The sequence below is a fragment of the Carassius carassius genome, chromosome 19 (assembly GCF_963082965.1).
Source record: "Carassius carassius chromosome 19, fCarCar2.1, whole genome shotgun sequence".
Classification (NCBI taxonomy): Eukaryota; Metazoa; Chordata; class Actinopteri; order Cypriniformes; family Cyprinidae; genus Carassius; species Carassius carassius.
The window spans coordinates 31,555,324-31,574,103 of NC_081773.1; the positions used below are offsets into that span (position 1 = coordinate 31,555,324).

The following is an 18,780-nucleotide window of genomic DNA, read 5'->3' on the forward strand; positions in this document are numbered from 1 at the left end:
TTCTTTATTTGCTATTCAAATACACTGATTTGACATTATAATGCCAATATGCACTGTGCCCTGGCCCCATGTTAGCCAGGTACATGTGTTAGCCAGGTAACCTTACATGTGAACCAGTCATCTTGCCAGCTCAGTCAGGAACACTTTAAAATCATAAATGTGTTCAGTTCAATCTCACAATGTTTTAGCTAGTCATTAAGTGTGTCCCTGGCTTTAGGTTGCATATCAGTATTTATGATTTCTTATACTTCCCAAATCAGATCATTACTAGACTACATTACTAACTCGGGATCATATTTTAGTAACTATACAAGAATGCTTTGTGGAAGCATGGATGCATGAGTTGTTTTATTTTTTTATTTTTTATTTTTTTAACTAATAGTTATTTTCACCTGTAAAGATGTTATCAACTGATTGTGATGATGAAGCCTATTGTTCTCTGTGTATCAGGATGTGTCCAGTCTTTCCAAGGGGACAAAGAAATCAAAGTTAAGAACCAAAAAAGAGTCACCAAAACAACCCCGGAAGCAGAATGTATCTGTTAAATTGAAATGTTTGTCCAATGCCAACACCAAACTGAAAAAAATACAATTAAACCGAATTGTAGAAAAACTTGGAAGGAAATAAAAGATGAAATTCTACATGTTTGTGATATTACTGACCAATATTGGGGAACTTTTAGATCAATTAATAGAATGTGTCAGGGATTTAGATTTCTGGCCAGCTGTGTTTTTGCTTTTTGTGTGTCTGTGCTTGTATGTTTGTGAGTTGTGTATCCCAGGGTGTGGCTGTGCACTCCTTTCTGTGGCTGATTTCTGAATGTGAATCACCTGCTGCCAATCAACTCATCTGCCTCCAGTATTTAAACTCTGGGTCTTCAGTCACTTTCTGTCAGATAGTTCAGTCTGCAGATGTGGTACTGTGCTAAAGCCTCCCAGTGTCTTTTGGACCAGTTTTTGGGTCATGTGTTTTGTTGGTGTTGTAATTCTGTTTCTCTTGTGCTTTAGACCTCACTCCACCTGCATTCATTCATCCTGCCACGCCAGTTCAACAACCTATTCCCTCTGCTCTACCAACATGTTTGGCCTGTTTGGTTTCCAGCTCACCTCATCCAACAATCTTTAACAGAAGAGGAGAGATCGATTGTGTTGCTTGACTTTTGGCAATACATCAATTTTATTTGCATCATTTTTAGTCTGTTTATACTTTTGGGTCCAAAGCTGACCTCACACTGACCACAGTATGAGAATCATGTGAGCTCATGGTGACATCATTGTGAGACCAAATTGTCGACTGGGTCAGAACTGACAAGTTTGTGTCTGTGGGTTCACTATCGGCCAAGTGCGATACCCGAATACAGAATATCTGTAACTCAGAACCAGTACGAATGTGAATCAGCTTCAAGCGTCTGCAATTCTTCTGTTTTTCGTAGAAACACGTCATCTGATCGACTGTGAGCCAGCGAGTCACATGACACACACCAGCCAATAGGATAAATATATAAATATATATAATATTGGCTCCTTTTAGGGTTGAATGTTAAAGGGTTAAACACAAAAGGTGATCAGAAGCTCCACCCTCTTACAACACTAACCAGGAGGAGACATGTTATTTCACCTTTGTGTCACACTGAATTTCTTCTCTCTGACAAAAGCAACAAAGAATCAGCCTTCAGTGAACAACGAAGAGAAAGATTTTGAAGAGGTTTAGTGATTCTCGTGATTTTTCATTTTTGCAAGTCATTCAGAAGGTGAAAGTAAAGGTTGCTGGAGCTCAAACAGTGAAAATGGCTTCATCAGCTGAATGTGACTATATTTGTCCTGTGTGCTGTGAAATCTTCAAGACTCCTGTTCTTTTATCATGTAGTCACAGTTTCTGTAAAGAGTGTCTTCAACAGTTCTGGGGAACCAAGAAAACTCAGGAGTGTCCTGTCTGCAGTAGAAGATCTTCAAAAGATCTTCCTCCAGAAAATATGGCGTTACAAAACTTGTGTGAGTCGTTCCTGAAGGACAGAAATGAGAGGCATTCATCAGGATCTGAGGGGATCTGCAGTTTACACAGTGAGAAACTCGAACTCTTGTGTCTGGAGGACAGACAGCCTGCGTGTGTCGTGTGCAGAGATTCACAAAAAGATGTCAATCACACATTTAGACCAATAAGTGAAGTGGTTTCATCATATAAGGTAGGTATAGCTCTCTGTCATTTTACTCAACTTAATGAAATATATCTGATGTGAAAACGTATTTGCCCCATAGTGGTTTCTTCTGTTTTTCTGTGCACTAAATAGTGTCATACTAAAGTGTAGTTATACTGGGTAAGACCTCTTAACCAATTTCATGCTGTTAAAAAGTTAGATTTAAGTGTATTTTGTATTAACAAAAAATATTTCTCTTCAGTGTAATCTGCTGTTTTATATATTTTTATTCAACTCTAGGAGGAGATCAATACAGCACTGGAGTCATTGAAGGAGAAATTTAAAAAGACAGGAAACGTAGAAGAAGAGTTTGAGAAAACAGTTCAACACATCAAGGTGAGGAAACAGAATCAAGAATCATTTTCAGTACAGGTGTAGATCACTATACACAATTATGATTTGTTGTAATTAATATAATGGATGCCAGTTTATTATTGTTTTAAATGATGAGCAGAAATCTGCTTCTGGATCTGTTATATGTCGGTGTCTGAGTTTCTCTTGGATCTGAATGATGTGATGTGTTGATGTGTGTTGATTGAGATGATTGAACTGAATGTGATTTGATTTCAGTCTCAAGCTGAGCACACAGAGCGTCAGATTAAACAGCAGTTTGAGAAGCTTCATCAGTTTCTCAGAGATGAAGAAGAAACTACAATAACTGCACTGAGAGAGGAAGAGGAGCAAAAGAAGCAGATGATGAAGGAGAAGCTGGAGGAGATGAACAGACACATCTCAGCTCTTTCACACACAATCAAAGACACGGAGGAGATGATGAAAGCCAGTGACGTCTGCTTTCTGAAGGTCTGATTTCAGATCATCCATTGATTGATTGATTGATTGATTGATTGATTGAGTTCTTGATGATCAATGGTGTGTTTGTTCTGCAGGAGTTTTCAGTCACGATGGAAAGGTGAGTGATCTGGTGTCTGTGCTCTCTCTGCTTCTGAAGCCAAAGCCACTTCAGTTCTGATCCTGATTGTTCTTCCAGAGTCCAGATCTCATCACATCTGGATCCACAGATGCCTTCTGGAGCTTTGATTGACATGCCACGATACTTGGGCAACCTGCCTTTCAGAGTCTGGAAGAAGATGCAGGACATCGTCCAAAACAGTGAGTCTGGAGAAGATCTGTGCTGTTACACACACACTGGAAGTGATGCATGAGGGAATATTTACAGATTTCGGCATTATGTGTGAATAACCAGATGATCAATATTATAAACAAAACAAAAAACGTTTGTGACAAAATATTAATTGGTGCAAATTATTTAACAGTGTTTAATTTTATTTCAGTAATTCAACTCAAATTGTGAAACTTGTGTATTAAATAAATTCAATGCACATGGACTGAAGTAGTTTAAAGGTATAGTTCACCCAAAAATCAAAATTATGTCATTAATAACTTACCCTCATGTCGTTCCAAACCCGTGAGACCTCCGTTTATTTTTGGAACACAGTTTAAGATATTTTAGATTTAGTCCGAGAGCTCTCAGTCCCTCCATTGAAACTGTGTGCAAGGTATACTGTCCATGTCCAGAAAGGTAAGAAAAACATCAAAGTAGTCCATGTGACATCAGAGGGTCAGTTAGAATATTTTGAAGCATCGAAAATACATTTTGGTTCAAAAATAGCAAAAACTACAACTTTATTCAGCATTGTCTTCTCTTCCGTGTCTGTTGTGAGAGAGTTCAAAACAAAGCAGTTTGTGATATCCGGTTCGCGAACGAATCATTCGATGTAACCGGATCTTTTTGAACCAGTTCACCAAATCGAACTGAATCGTTTTAAATGGTTTGCATCTCCAATACGCATTAATCCACAAATGACTTAAGCTGTTAACTTTTTTAATGTTGCTGACACTCCCTCTGAGTTCAAACAAACCAATATCCCGGAGTAATTTATTTACTCAAACATTACACTGACTGAACTGCTGTGAAGAGAGAACTGAAGATGAACACCGAGCCGAACCAGATAATGACTCATTCATGAGTCAATAACCGTTTCCTGTCAAACGCGTCCGATTCGAGAACCGAGGATCTGATCATACTGCACATGTCTGATTCAGTGTGAAGCAGACCGACACACAGAGCGTCTGAACCGAACTGATTCTTTTGGTGATTGATTCTGAACTAGATTGATTCACAGAACTGGTGAACCGTTTTCTTCAACTGGTTTATTGAATCGAACTGTCCGAAAGAACTACTGGTGATCCGAAAACCGACGCAACCAGTTCTTGACTCGTGAACGAGTCAATCTTTTGTTCGTTATCTGGCTCGGCTCGGTGTTCATCTTCAGTTATCTCTTCACAGTAGTTCAGTCAGTGTACTGTTTGAGTAAATGAATTACTCCAGGATATTGGTTGTTTGAACTCAGAGGGAGTGTCAGTCACATTAAAAAAGTTAACAGCTTAAGTCATTTGTGGATTAATGCGTATTGGAGACGCGAACCACTTAAAACGATTCAGTTTGATTTGGTGAACTGGTTCAAAAAGATCCGGTTACATCGAATGATTCGTTCGCGAACCGGATATCACAAACTGCTTTGTTTTGAACTCTCTCACAACTGACACGGAAGAGAAGGCAATGCTGAATAAAGTCGTAGTTTTTGTTATTTTTGGACCAAAATGTATTTTCGATGCTTCAAAAAATTCTAACTGACCCTCTGATGTCACATGGACTACTTTGATGTTTTTCTTACCTTTCTGGACATGGACAGTATACCTTGCACACAGTTTCAATGGAGGGACTGAGAGCTCTCGGACTAAATCTAAAATATCTTAAACTGTGTTCCAAAGATAAACGGAGGTCTCACAGGTTTGGAACGACATGAGGGTAAGTTATTAATGACATAGTTCACCCAAAAATCAAAATTATCTCTTTAAGTCTTTGGTTCTTTTAATTGTGATGATTTTGGCTAACATTTAATAAAAACCCACCAATTCACAACAAATTAGAATATGATGACATGCCAATCAACTAATTAACTCAAAACACCTGCAAAGGTTTCCTGAGCCTACAAAATGGTCTCTCAGTTTGGTTCACTAGGCTACACAATCATGGGGAAGACTGCTGATCTGACAGTTTTCCAAAAGACAATCATTGACACCCTTCACAAGGAGGGTAAGCCACAAACATTCATTGCCAAAGAAGCTGCCTGTTCACAGAGTGCTGTATCCAAGAAAAAGATGCACAACCAACCAAGAGAACCGCAGACTTATGAGGATTGTCAAGCAAAAAAGATTCAAGAATTTGAGTGAGCTTCACAAAGAATGGACTGAGACTGGGATCAAGGCAAGAGCCAGCACACACAGACGTGTCAAGGAATTTGGCTACAGCTGTCGTATTCCTCTCGTTAAGCCACTCCTGAACCACAGACAATGTCAGAGGCGTCTTACCTGGGCTAAGGAGAAGAAGAACTGGACTGCTGACCAATGGTCCAAAGTCCTCTTTTCAGATGAGAGCAAGTTTTGTATTTCATTTGGAAACCAAGGTCCTAAAGTCTGGAGGAAGGGTGGAGAAGCTCATTGCCCAAGTTGCTTGAAGTCCAGTGTTAAGTTTCCACAGTCTGTGATGATTTGGGATGCAATGTCATTTGCTGGGGTTGGTCCCATTGTGTTTTTTGAAAACCAAAGTCACTGTACCCATTTACCATGAAATTTTGGAGCACTCCATGCTTCCTTTTGCTGACCAGCTTTTTGAAGATCCTGATTTAATTTTCCAGCAGGATTTGGCACCTGCACACTGCCAAAAGCACCAAAAGTTGGTTAAATGACCATGGTGTTGGTGCGCTTGACTGGCCAACAAACTCACCAGACCTGAACCCCAGAGAGAATCTATGGGCTATTGTCAAGAGGAAGATGAGAAACAAGAGACCAAACAATGCAGATGAGCTGAAGGCCACTGTCAAAGAAACCTGGGCTTCCAGACCACCTCAGCAGTGCCACAAACTGATCACCTCCACGCCACGCCGAATTGAGGCAGTAATTAAAGCAAAATGAGCCCTTACCAAGTACTGAGTACATGAACCGTTCAATTCAATTCAATTCAATTCAAGTTTATTTGTATAGTACTTTTTACAATACAAATCATTACAAAGCAACTTTACAGAAAATTATGTTTCTACAATATTTAGTAATAGCTTATATGTGGTGACTGTCAGTTTGTGCACATACAGTACGACAGAATGTGTAAAAAAATTAATACAAGACGTAGTCAGCCAGACAATGAACATTATTAATATTATTAATAATTAATAATATTATATGATGCAGTCACACTTGTAGCAATATTTGTTAGTTATGTTTGTTGATTCAGGGTTAGCATCATCTGGGGTCCTCTGAGGGGTCAGCATAATCTCTTCTCAGGTGTTCTGGATCCAGACTGGAGCGTGCAAATCCTAGTTACCACGGGATGTAAATCCCGTGGCAAAACATAGAAACAAATAGAGACATAATTAGCTGCAGATCCAACAAAGTAAAATTAATTAGTTTAACCTAAGCTAAAGAATAAAAATGCGCATTTGATCAGATGCAACTACACTCACAATCTAAGATACATTATTCGAATGCTTGGCAAAAGAGATGCGTTTCTAATCTAGATTTAAACAGAGCCAATGTGTCAGAACCCCGAACATTATCAGGAAGGCTATTCCAGAGTTTGGGAGCCAAATGTGAAAAAGCTCTACCTCCTTTAGTGGACTTTGCTATCCTAGGAACTACCAAAAGTCCAGCGTTTTGTGACCTTAGGGAGCATGATGGGTTGTAACGTGGTAGAAGGCTAGTTAGGTACGCAGGAGCTAAAACATTTATGGCCTTATAGGTAAGTAATGATAATTTGTAACTGATACAGAACTTAATAGGTGCCAGTGCAGAGACTGTAAAATTGGGGTAATATGATAATATTTTCTTGACCTGGTTAGGACTCTAGCTGCTGCATTTTGGACTACCTGTAGCTTGTTTATTGACGAAGCAGGACAACCACCTAGAAGTGCATTACAATAGTCCAGTCTAGAGGTCATGAATGCATGAACTAGCTTTTCTGCATCAGAAAAAGATAACATGTTTCGTAGCTTGGCAATGTTTCTAAGATGGAAGAATGCAGTTTTTGTAAATTAACATACTTTCCAGAAGGCCAACAATTCACTAAATGTTTTTTTTTTATTGGTCTTATGAAGTATTCTAATTTGTTGAGATTGTGAATTGGTGGGTTTTTGTTAAATGTGAGCCAAAATCATCACAATTAAAAGAACCAAAGTTTTAAACTACTTAAGTCTGTGTGCACTTAAGTAGTTTAAACACGAGTTTCACAATTTGAGTTGAATTACTTGAAATAACTTTTCCACGACACTCTAATTTATTGAGATGCACCTGTGTGTTTGTGTGTGTGTGTGTGTGTGTGTGTGTGAGAGATCCGGTTTGCCAGGTTTTCAAAACAAATCCTGCCCAGTTGCTTCTAAAAACTAGTCCAAAACTAGCCCAATCGCGTTCCCAGGAGGTTCACCGATAAAAAAATCATTTTTTGGCAGGGCTGCCTTGGTAAAATTCTAATTTTAGGGGCTAAACATCACATTATTGGTATTGGGGTCGCTTCAACCCGCGGACATGAAAAACAACCGCAGACTTGGCAACACTGGTTCAGGTGGAGCGGCATTTACTACACAGAGCCATAGTGCACCGACAAGCTACACAAAATCGCTTTCAAAATCGACAAAGAATTGCCTGCATTTTGAAATCGGTTTTGTGTGGATTTTCAGTGAACTACGGCTCTGTGTAGTAAAGGCCAACCAGTTTTGCCAAGTCTGCGGTTATTTTTCATGTCTGCAGGTCGAAGCGACCCCAATACCAATAATGTGATGTTTAGCTGCTAAACAAAACCTCCTGGAAACGCGATTGGGCTACTTTTGGACTAGTTTTGAGAAGCAACTGGGCAGGATTTTGAAAACCTGGCTACTTTGATCTGAACGCACGTGCTGGAGATATACTTCTAATCACAGGAGCGCCTTTACTGACGAGATGCGCATGAAAATCGCATTCGATTTTTTTGCACAGCATTACTTTTCACTAACAATGCAATCGACACAAACATTATTTGAAGCCCCATTTAATTTCAAAAAGAGATTTGCTCTATTTTGGTCGCTATCATGGACATCAGTGTTTATTTCTGAACTATAAACATGTATCCCTGTATTTCTTTGATAATATGAATGACTGAAAGACAGAAACAGTACTTTGGGGTTTAAAAGACTGTTTGTGAAGCTTTTTCACACCTAAACATGATAACTGATCTCTCTGTGTCAGAAAACAGATTTGAAAGTTCCAGTATTGCTACAAAGTATGATTTTTTTCCCCTAAGGTTAATTAACACGAGTTGTTGTAATTGAGATTGTGTGGGTGTTTGAATCGAGATCACAATCTTGCAGCTCTAACTAACAGTCATCAGAGTAAAGTTTCTGATGTGTTTGATCAATCAGAATAAGTGTCATAATTCATATTCATCTATGTTCAGTTCACTCTTGATCATTATATGAACATCAGAATAAAAGCATCTGTTGTTTGTGTCTCATCAGCTCCTGTGATTCTGGATCCAAACACGGCTCATCCAGATCTCGCTCTGTCTGATGATCTGACCAGTGTGAGCTGGAGCAAGACCAATTACCTGCTTCCAGATAATCCAGAGAGATTCAACGGGTTTCTCTGTGTTCTGGGATCAGAGGGTTTTAACTCAGGAACACACTGCTGGGATGTGGAAGTTAAAGAGTGTCGATGGTGGATTGCTGGAGTAACTACAGCATCAAACCCGAGGAAGCAATATGATTTCTTTAACACTGATGTCTGGAGTGTGAGGCAGGGAATGCTTGAGCCGTTTGGTTTTCTTGTTGAACAGGAAGTTGAGCATGTGAGAGTTGATCTGGACTATGACAGAGGAACGGTGTCATTCTCTGATCCTGTAACTAACACAAATCTACACAAATTCACAACCACCTTCACTGACACACTCTTTCCTTTCTTCAGTAGTGACTCTCTGAGGATCTTACCATTCAATAGTCAGTAAACGTTACACCTGTAGTTCAGGATCAACCTGCTCTTTTACTGTTATCATGTTTCCAATATTTAATCCATATTTTAATTTGTTCATCATGAGACTAAATTAATATATGGACGTAAAAGTCCTTTTCAATCCAAATACTTGATTAAAGCTGTTTACAAATCTGATTCTCAGAACAAATTCTCAGTGTCTCTGGAACTCATGGAAAGTTTGACACATTTTGATAATCCCTTGAACCTTTTTTTTTTTTTTACATTAAAAATTTATTTTTTTTAATGAAAGGTTAAATGTTTGGTCATGGTAATTAGGGTTTAAGTCATGTGTGACTGGACGGCTTATTCCTCCAGTTTTGAATGGATTGAAGGCGGGACAATTCGAAGCAATTACCCATCTACTCAAACTACACCAAACAATAAGGAACCTTGATCATTCGGCGTGCTAGACCCTGGTTGTCGCCTGAAAAAGGCATTTGGGATCTTTCCTTCTTTGCCCAACCTTGTGTGTCGAGTTTGGTTGGGAGGGAGTCACCCTTGTTCTGAAATCAAAGATAGAAGGAACACACACTTATTGTTTCATGTTGTTTGTCCCAGTGTCTTCCGGCAATTTATTGTCTCTTAGTTTGTGGGTTTTTGTTTTATTTATTTATTTATTTTGAAAAATTGTTTAATGATTATTGTATGTGATTTCTTGTCTTTGTAAATACGTTTGAGGTCAGAGTGGTCGAAATACTGATGATTTGTTTTGTCTTGTGTGTTTATTGATTTATTCCTTTCTTGAACTGATTGCCATCAGGGGAATGGTCATGTCTATTTTAGCTATCTTGTAGTCTTTGGGGTTGGGTTTATTAGCTTTTTTGTGTGAAAGTGTTGGGTGGGTTAATGTACTAAGTTGGTCTCTATACCCATTATCCTTGTGATCATTTGTTTATATGTGTGTACTTTTGGGTGTGTGACTGATAGTGTGTTTCGAGTTGTGTTTGTGTTACTCTGTTACAGTTTTCAATGAGTGATTGTGTGAATTCTCCTCTTCTTTGTGTGTAAACTCTTTTAGGGTCCAAGTTGAGGCCTTGGCCTTCCACCCTGTGTGCTATTGACTAGGTTTTTAATAAATTGGTCTTAATAAAGATACTTTTGTATGGTGCTTATGTCTCTGGTCCTAATTAGTGCACGAACTTGTGTGCTTTAATTTCATTTCCAAAATTACCTCAAAGCATCTGATTCACACACATACACATTATATATATACATATATATATATATCATCCCCTTGGAATTATAAGGTTCTATCTGTCATTTTTGTCAAAATAGAGTTATTCCCATATTGTTATTCTGTGACAACTTATTTACATTATGTGATAGATTTTTTTTTAAATGTTATATACATTATGGAATTTTTATTTAAAAAAGACAATAAGGTTCTATCTACACAGTCGAATGGAATGCAAAAACTTTGAAGCTCAATATCTCAAAACTACTCGGAATGCATATAGAACCTTATAATTCCAAGGGGACGATATATATATATATATATATAGACACACACACACGAATCATCGTACTGTTTATCTGTGTACCAGCACGAATGTGTTAATCAGCTCTTCTGTTTATGTAGCACCATATCACGTGATCGACTATCAGCCAGTGGGGTCACATGACACTCACCAGCCAATAGGATTGCAGGAGAGCGGCACCATCAGAGATCAGAGGAAGAGCTCCTAAACTCGTTACATTCGGCTTTATTGCTTGTTTTGTTTCTTATGATCGAATCTAGATTTCCGGTTCCTGAAGCTCGATGTGTTCAGAAGCAGCAGCAGGTGAGATCGAGTCTCTTTCAGCTCAAATCTGCGTTAGATCCGCGGTTATTGAGCTCCAGTTCGAGCTGTTTATTTCCTCCTGACTGACTCACTTTGTGTCGTTTAGTCTCAAGTTCAACACCTCACTCATTTATGGGTCTTCTTCACTTTAAACGACGTCCTCGTTTGGTTCGCTAACCGCTGCTCGTGCAGTTTAGTAAATAAACCAATAGGGCCAATATCATCAAATCAAGTCCGGCTCATATTTCATCTCAAAATAAATGTGTTATTTCAAGCGATATAGTGTTGTATTAGTGATTTAATAATTATTAATACATCCCGATTCAAACTATCGTTATCACGTGTTCCAAATAAATCAGAATTATATTACTATTCATAAATAATACATATTAATACATGACACCATTTGTTGTATTACTTTGTTTCCTTAAGCAATATGTAATCTAATAATAATATTATATAATATAAATATATATATATAGAGAGAGAGAGAGAGTATTTGGTCATAAGAATTTATACACTGCCGGTTTTTAAAGTTTTCCCACTTACAAAGAATGCAGAGATCTGTAATTTTCATCGTAGGTACACCTCAACTGTTAGAGAAAGAATGTAAAACAAAACAAAAAAAAACAGAAAATCACATCGTATGAATAATTAATTTTATTGCATGAAATGAGTATTTGATTGCCTACCAACCAGCAAGAATTCTAGCTCTCACAGACCTGTTAGTTAGTCTTTAAGAAGCCCTCCTATCCTCCACTCATTACCTGTATTAACTGCACCAGTTTGAACTTGTTACCTGCATAGAAGACACCTGTCAGCCTAGAACTACACAGGAGGACCTGGTCAATGACCTGAAGAGAGCTGGAACCACAGTCTCAATGGTTCCCATTAGTAAAACACTACACCTTCATGGATTAAAATCCTGCAGCGCGCACAAGGTCCCCCTGCTCAAGCCAGTACATGTCCAGGCCCGTCTGAAGTTTCTGGATGATCCAGAGGAGGCATGGGAGAAGGTCAAGTAAATATAACTTTTTGGTATAAACTCCACTCGCCGTGTTTGGAGGAAGAAGAAGGATGAGTACAATCCCAAGAACACCATCCCAACCGTGAAGCATGGGGGTGGAAACATCATGCTTATGGGGTGCTTTTCTGTAAAGGGGACAGGACGGCTGCACTGTATTGAAGGGAGGATGGAAGGGGCCATGTATTGGGCGATTTTGGGCAACAACCTCCTTCCCTTAGCAAGAGCATTGAAGATGGGTCTTCCAGCTTGACAGTGACCCCAAACACACAGCCAGGGCAACAAAGGAGTGGCTCCGTAAGAAGCATTTCAAGGTCCTGGATTGGACTAGCCAGTCTCCACGCCTGAACCCAATAGAAGATCTATGGAGTGAGCTGAAACTACATGTTGGCCAGCTACAGCCCCAAAACTTGAACGATCTGGAGAAGACCTGTGTAGAGGAGTGGGCCAAAGTCCCTGCTGCAGTGTGTGCAAACCTGGTCAAGAACTACAGGAAATGTCTGTCCTCTGTAACTGTCAACAAAAGTTTCTGTAAAATATTAAGTTCTATTTTTCTATTGTATCAAATGGAAATGATAAAAAAATCCTATGATGTGATTTTCTGGTTTCTGTTTTAGATTCTGTCTCTCACAGTTGAGGTGTGCCTACAATGAAAATGACAGATCTCTCCATTCTTTCTAAGTGGGAAAACTTGAAAAATCACCAGTGTATCAAATACTTATTTGCCCCACTGTAGATAGATCGACAGAAGGATTTCTAAATAATATTATAATATGATATATTTTTGTGATTGCATGGATTGGCCAATCAGAATCAAGTATTTGATGCTGTGTTATAAATATTTTAAATATTAGCCATATAAGCAGTTTCAGCCACTTGTTTAATAGTATCAACCACATTTATATTTCATAAGATGACAAGATGTTCTCAGGATTATTTTCACATTTCTGAATTGAGTAAACTGGAATATTGTAATTAATTTCTGAATCACTCTCCTGTCGTGTTGAAAACGAGTTTTGTCTTGCTGGTCAAATTGAACCTCAAAAATAAATTGAATGGAGGGAAAAAAATGTAAAAATAATAATAAAGTCTGCACTAATAGCATGCAGCTCTGTGCAGTGCCTTCAGTGTTTTCTCCAGCAGGCCTGTGTAACTGTATTGAAGTCGATCTGTGTGTGTCTAAACTCTGGCTGTGTTTCATGTTGTCTGAATTGTAAAGCACACTGTTGCATGTGATCCAGGACAGACAGGAGCACATGACCGAGTCCCCGCCAGCAGCTGAGAGAAAACTACTGTGAGTCTCACTGGACCTTACTCAAGCCTTCATTTAGTGCTAAACTGACCTGTCAGAGTCATGCTAGCTTGACTTGTGTCTAGAGCAGAAAACACTGACCTAGTGCTGATTAGGATTATATGTTTCTGCCGATGCAATATAGTGATAATGTCGTTTTTGTTTTTACACAAACAGAAATGAAAGCATCCATGTTTTATCAGATATTGGAAATTTGAATAAAATTAAAAAATAATTTTCACAAAAATATGAAACACTATACTAGCTTTTGGAAGCTTAAACATAATGTCACAAAATGCAAAAATATGACCATTATAAATCTACCAATTATTGAATGTTTAAACACAATGTAGTTATTTTAACAAAGATAATAATACAAAAAAATATTGGATGTTTCTACATAATATTTAAACATCATTTACTGGTTATATTTCTGCTTTTTGTGTAAAACCTACATCATCATTATACTGCATATAGAAACATACATCATGGAAAATAATAACAACTGAGATGTAATGTGCTGTGTGTGAAATATTTCAATAATACATCTCACTTCAGCATGAATAACTGAATACTTTAATAATATATGCAGAAAACACATTACAGTATTAAGTATCTGTTGCATAGATCTTAATTTGATTAGTCTAGTATGTCAGGATAATATTTCTAATTTAGGGATTTATGTATTTTTTTCTAGGTTTTGAATGATGAATTATTTGAGGCAGTAAAGGTAAGTGAAACCTACTTCTTTTTAAATAGTCAAATTTCTGAATCAGTTTATTATTAAACAAACTGTTTTACAGAAATGAAACCGTGTTTTTTAAACCCCTCTTCACCGGCTGGTACTACATTTGTTCTTCGGCACCATTCTAGAGCCACAAATGTGTTTATTCAAGTATATCAAATATTAACACTTTTACAGGTGTTTACTAAAAGAAATAATATACACTAACAGTCAAAAGTGTGGAATAATAGATTTTTTATTAATTTTATTACAATATTTTTGAAAGACACTCGTCTGCTTCCCAAGGCTGCATTTATTTGATCAAAACAGTAAAAATTGTGTAATATTTCCTGGAATTTAATATTCCTTTTTTTATTTGAATATGTTAAAATGTATTTTATTGCTGTTCCGTGATGCATTTTATTTTTCAGGATTATTTGATGAATAGAAAGTTCAAAGAACAGCATTTATTTGAAATAAAATCTTGTGTAATATTAAACATGAATTTACATTCACTTTTGATCAATATAATGCATTCTTGATTATTAAAAATATATATATATTTATTTTTTTACCACAGTCCTTAAACTTTGCTTCCACAAAAAATACTCAATCATCATATTTTCATGATTTCTGAAGATCATGTGACTCTGAAGACTGGAGGAATGATGCTGAAAATACAGCGGAGCATCACAGAAATAAATTACACTTTAACACAGATTTACATAAAAATCATTTATTTTAAATAACAATAATTTTACAGTTTTTACTATATTATTGATCAAATAAATGCAGCCTCAGTAATCAGAAAGACTTCTTTTAGCAACATCTAAATTTCTCCTAACTTTTGAGCGATAGTGTAAATAAACCGTTTTATTGGAGAATCATGACTTGTTTCAGTCTTTAAGATGCTGATCTTCAGTTCACAGGGCGTCGTCTACAAACACCATGTCGTCTAAATCATCTCTTCTTAAAGTCATTCTCCTGGGCGACGGTGGAGTGGGAAAGAGCTCGCTCATGAACCGCTACGTCACCAACAAGTTCGACGCCCATCTCTTTCACACCATCGGCGTGGAGTTCCTCAATAAAGACCTGGAGGTGGACGGCCGCACGGTCACGCTGCAGATCTGGGACACGGCGGGTCAGGAGCGATTCCGGAGCCTGCGGACGCCCTTCTACCGTGGCTCCGACTGCTGCCTGCTCACCTTCAGCGTGGACGACAGCCAGAGCTTCCACAACCTCAACAACTGGAGGAAGGAGTTCATCTTCTACGCCGACGTCAAGGAGCCCGACAGCTTCCCGTTCGTGCTTCTGGGAAACAAGGTGGACGTGACGGAGAGGCAGGTGACCAGCGAGGAAGCTCAGGAGTGGTGCAGGGAAAGCGGAGGATACCCGTACTTCGAGACCAGCGCTAAAGATTCGACTAATGTCGCGGTCGCATTCGAGGAAGCCGTCAGAAGAGTTCTGGCTTTGGAGGATCGACACGAGCATTTGATTCCAACAGACACCGTCAACCTGCACAGAAAGCCTCGCAGCAGCACAGCGTGCTGTTAACAGACCAGCTTGATATGTAATGATCCTCGAGTGATCAGCGTCTGCGTTCTATTTGAACATGCACTTACTCGTTAACACTGGGTTGCTTTCATTGGGTGGCGTTCTTGTATCTGAACTGAAATGCATGAATTTAAAAGATTCTGTGCATTCAGATGTCTTCTATATATATATATATATATACATACATAAAAATCTGTCTTCTGGGATTCGAGCAGGTTATTGCATAGATAGACGGATATCATTTTGTCTTGCATGGCAGTCAAATAGTGAAAAGCAAATGCAATAAATGCACTGCGAAAACCTGGCTTTTGTTTTCTTGTTTTCCATTAAAAATAACGTCCTTATTGCAAAAGGAGTACAGCTGTGTAAGATAACTTCACTTTTTTCCATCTAACATATATATTGAATTTATTCCTCTTACCCCATAGTCCCATTTTTAGTTAAAAATCTTATGTGAGAACAAGTCTGTCACATGCAGTTTGATTTTTAAGTAAATGCTTCTTGTTTTAAGGACGTTCATATATTATACTGGAAAACAAGAGGGAAATGCGGATTTTTCTTGCAGTGTGCGTTTCATGTGATTTTCTTTTCCTATAACTATGATTAACTAATGCAGGACAGGTGTTCATACTCTGTGTGATCATTTCTAATATATATTAACATAATTATGTAGAGAGTGCCAAAAATATACACAATACTTGTACTAAAAATATGGATGAAAATGCACTTTGAAAAGAAGCACTTAAATCTCAATATTGTACATTGTTAAATTGAAATTAAAGAAGTATTAAACAATACTTGAACAAATTGTTTATTTGATGTGAGGTTATTAATAGACAACAGTAATCAGCATGCAGTTGAAAATAAGTAGTAGGTTTTCGGTCTTTCTTGCATTCCTATTTGATGCTATTACACCTATTTAAAAAACCATCTGAAATCACACTTCATTGGTTGTACAGTAGAAGGTAAGAATGTGAATATAAGCTGGTAATGATGAGTATAAACAACTGAAACATGAACAGCACAGCTGTATATTGATGCATGACATCAGAAACATGTACATTTACTAACATGAATTAACTGAGCAGATGCTTCTTCCCAAGAAACTGCACTTTCCTGTCGAAAGCTGTGGAGCGAATCGGTGCGTTGGCTTCATAGAAGGGATTCATTGCAAACTGGATAAAAAACACAAAAGTGTTTTAAAACAAACACAATGCATTTATATGGCACTGAAATATCGCTAAAGAATAATACAGAAGTTACCTTGATGTACATATCATAAACATCATTAAAGAAGTTCTTGATTCCGTCCTCTTGCCGAATATCATGGAGCATAATAAATCTCATATGTATGTGAGGGTTAAGGAATAAAACATTTAATCTTTTAGCAGACGCTTTTATCCAAGTGAAGACAATGGAAGCAATTGAAATCAACCAAAGAGCAATGATATAAAAGTGCTACAAGTCTCAGCTTAATACAGTACACATAGCAGTTTTTTGTTATTATTATTATTATTATATAATAAATAATACAAAAATAGATCGAATACAAAAAGATAAGAGAAGCTAGTGTTAGTTTTTTTTTTACACACTTAATACATGCAATAGGTCTGTTAAAACTTATTTAAACCTTTATATATATATATAAAAGTATTTTTTTATTTTTTTTAAATTTATATATATATATATATATATATATATATATATATATATATATATATATATATATATATATATACATTTAAAGGAAATAAAAAAATACTTGTATTTATATATATATAAATTTAAAGAAAATAAAGAAATACTTAATAATAATAATAATAATAATATATCTATATATATATATATATATATATATATATATTATTTTTTATTATTATTATTATTTTTTTTTCAATTTATGCATTTTGCAGACGCTTTTATCCAAAGCAACTTACAGTGCATTCAGGCTATCAATTTTTACCTGTCATGTGTTCCTGGGGAATCGAACATTTATCAGCCTTAGAAATACAAATCTGGGATGGCAGTACCTGGGATACTTTGTTATACAAAAATTGCAAATATAAAATTTACTTTATTTCTATAAATTTTTATAAAAAACAATGCAAAGTAAATTTTGTTTTTCAGATTTTCAAAGCTTTATAAATTAATTTTTTTTATTTATTATTATTATAAATTATTATAAAACTAAAACTGCTACTTGAAATAAAATACAATTCACCATTTATATAAAAAAGATTTAACTGAGTCTAGCCGAAATCAATACTGAAATATTACAATTACAAAATACTTACAATTAAAAATTTAATTAATATTTTTATATATAAATAATAATTTATATATATATATATATATATATAATGTACATTTATAAAAATCTTAATTTAAATACATATTATCATCAAATATGCTGAATATATATATCCTAAAAAAATAGAACATGATTTATTTGACTGTGTGATATTGCATATGTCTCTGTGTCCTGCAGTGCAGTGTGTGAGAAGGATATGTCCAGCTGTGACGAAGGCAGAAACAAACCACTCGTTGAACTTGTCCACGGTCTTCAGGTACATGTTGTTGGACTGCCACATGTTCTCATCCACCAGATCCAGAGCAGCATGAGCGATGAACTGGTTCAGATGTCTGTGGTCATCCTGCAGCAGCAGACACACAAACATCAGCATCAGATCATAACTCTAATATCAGGGTTATTATGATGATGCTCACCTTTGATTCAGTCTTTCCAGGAGGGAGAAACTCCATCTCAAACACGGGGTTATCATGATGACCCACCATAACGAAATAATAACTCCCCGACATGGTTAATAATCAGAGTTTAGAGCTGTAAACACGAAACCAGCGGTCATTTATTACATATTAATGTACATAAACACTGATGCACATGTAAACACGTCTCACCACGGCAATTCTGACGTCAGTTCAGCGTTTTTTCAGAAATTATAAGCCATCTAACAAAACCTTCTTTAAATAAATAACGAATTATGTGAGTCACAAAGCGAATATTGTGGATAATAGTTGAATATAAACTGAACTACAGCAGATGAGGAACATACACGATCAATAGTTCCCGTTTCCGGTGCGTTGACCCAGCTGACACAAAATAGCCAATGAGAGCGC

The 18,780-nt window shown here is 36.9% G+C and overlaps 3 protein-coding genes across 4 annotated transcripts; 2 read left to right on the forward strand and 1 right to left on the reverse strand.

Annotated features, from left to right (window-relative positions):
* Positions 1 to 1,589: 1,589 nt before the first annotated feature.
* Positions 1,590 to 9,339, forward strand: LOC132095570 (nuclear factor 7, brain-like). Its single transcript, XM_059500694.1, has 6 exons — positions 1,590 to 2,182; positions 2,435 to 2,530; positions 2,765 to 2,995; positions 3,082 to 3,104; positions 3,183 to 3,304; positions 8,758 to 9,339. Exons 1-6 carry the CDS (start codon positions 1,787 to 1,789, stop codon positions 9,240 to 9,242), a joined length of 1,353 nt encoding a protein of 450 aa, XP_059356677.1. The 5' UTR covers positions 1,590 to 1,786; the 3' UTR covers positions 9,243 to 9,339.
* Positions 9,340 to 10,895: 1,556 nt separating this feature from the next.
* rab9a (RAB9A, member RAS oncogene family) lies at positions 10,896 to 15,946 on the forward strand. 2 transcript variants are annotated; one of them, XM_059500695.1, is made up of 4 exons: positions 10,896 to 11,049; positions 13,315 to 13,367; positions 14,062 to 14,094; positions 15,011 to 15,946. In XM_059500695.1, the coding sequence occupies exon 4, from the start codon at positions 15,037 to 15,039 to the stop codon at positions 15,640 to 15,642; it is 606 nt and encodes a 201-aa protein (XP_059356678.1). In that variant the 5' UTR covers positions 10,896 to 11,049; positions 13,315 to 13,367; positions 14,062 to 14,094; positions 15,011 to 15,036; the 3' UTR covers positions 15,643 to 15,946. The 2 variants fall into 2 exon arrangements, with proteins under 2 accessions (XP_059356678.1, XP_059356679.1); XM_059500696.1 differs by having other exon boundaries at positions 10,898 to 11,049; positions 13,293 to 13,367.
* Positions 15,947 to 16,529: 583 nt separating this feature from the next.
* Positions 16,530 to 18,737, reverse strand: trappc2 (trafficking protein particle complex subunit 2). The gene is made up of 5 exons (XM_059500700.1): positions 18,562 to 18,737; positions 18,370 to 18,484; positions 18,148 to 18,296; positions 16,906 to 16,987; positions 16,530 to 16,817 (listed from the first exon to the last, which is right to left on the reverse strand). Exons 2-5 carry the CDS (start codon positions 18,460 to 18,462, stop codon positions 16,719 to 16,721), a joined length of 423 nt encoding a protein of 140 aa, XP_059356683.1. The 5' UTR covers positions 18,463 to 18,484; positions 18,562 to 18,737; the 3' UTR covers positions 16,530 to 16,718.
* Positions 18,738 to 18,780: the final 43 nt, after the last annotated feature.

Coding starts and splice junctions, on each gene's coding strand:
- rab9a (XM_059500695.1), top strand. CDS start 15,037: ATGTCGTCTAAATCATCTCTTCTTAAAGTCATTCTCCTGGGCGACGGT.
- LOC132095570 (XM_059500694.1), top strand. CDS start 1,787: ATGGCTTCATCAGCTGAATGTGACTATATTTGTCCTGTGTGCTGTGAA. Junction 2,996..3,081: donor GTGACGTCTGCTTTCTGAAG/GTCTGATTTCAG, acceptor TTTGTTCTGCAG/GAGTTTTCAGTCACGATGGA. Junction 3,105..3,182: donor TTTTCAGTCACGATGGAAAG/GTGAGTGATCTG, acceptor TTGTTCTTCCAG/AGTCCAGATCTCATCACATC.
- trappc2 (XM_059500700.1), bottom strand. CDS start 18,462: ATGTCGGGGAGTTATTATTTCGTTATGGTGGGTCATCATGATAACCCC. Junction 18,297..18,369: donor CTGGAAAGACTGAATCAAAG/GTGAGCATCATC, acceptor CTGCTGCTGCAG/GATGACCACAGACATCTGAA. Junction 16,818..16,905: donor TTTATGATATGTACATCAAG/GTAACTTCTGTA, acceptor TTTTTTATCCAG/TTTGCAATGAATCCCTTCTA.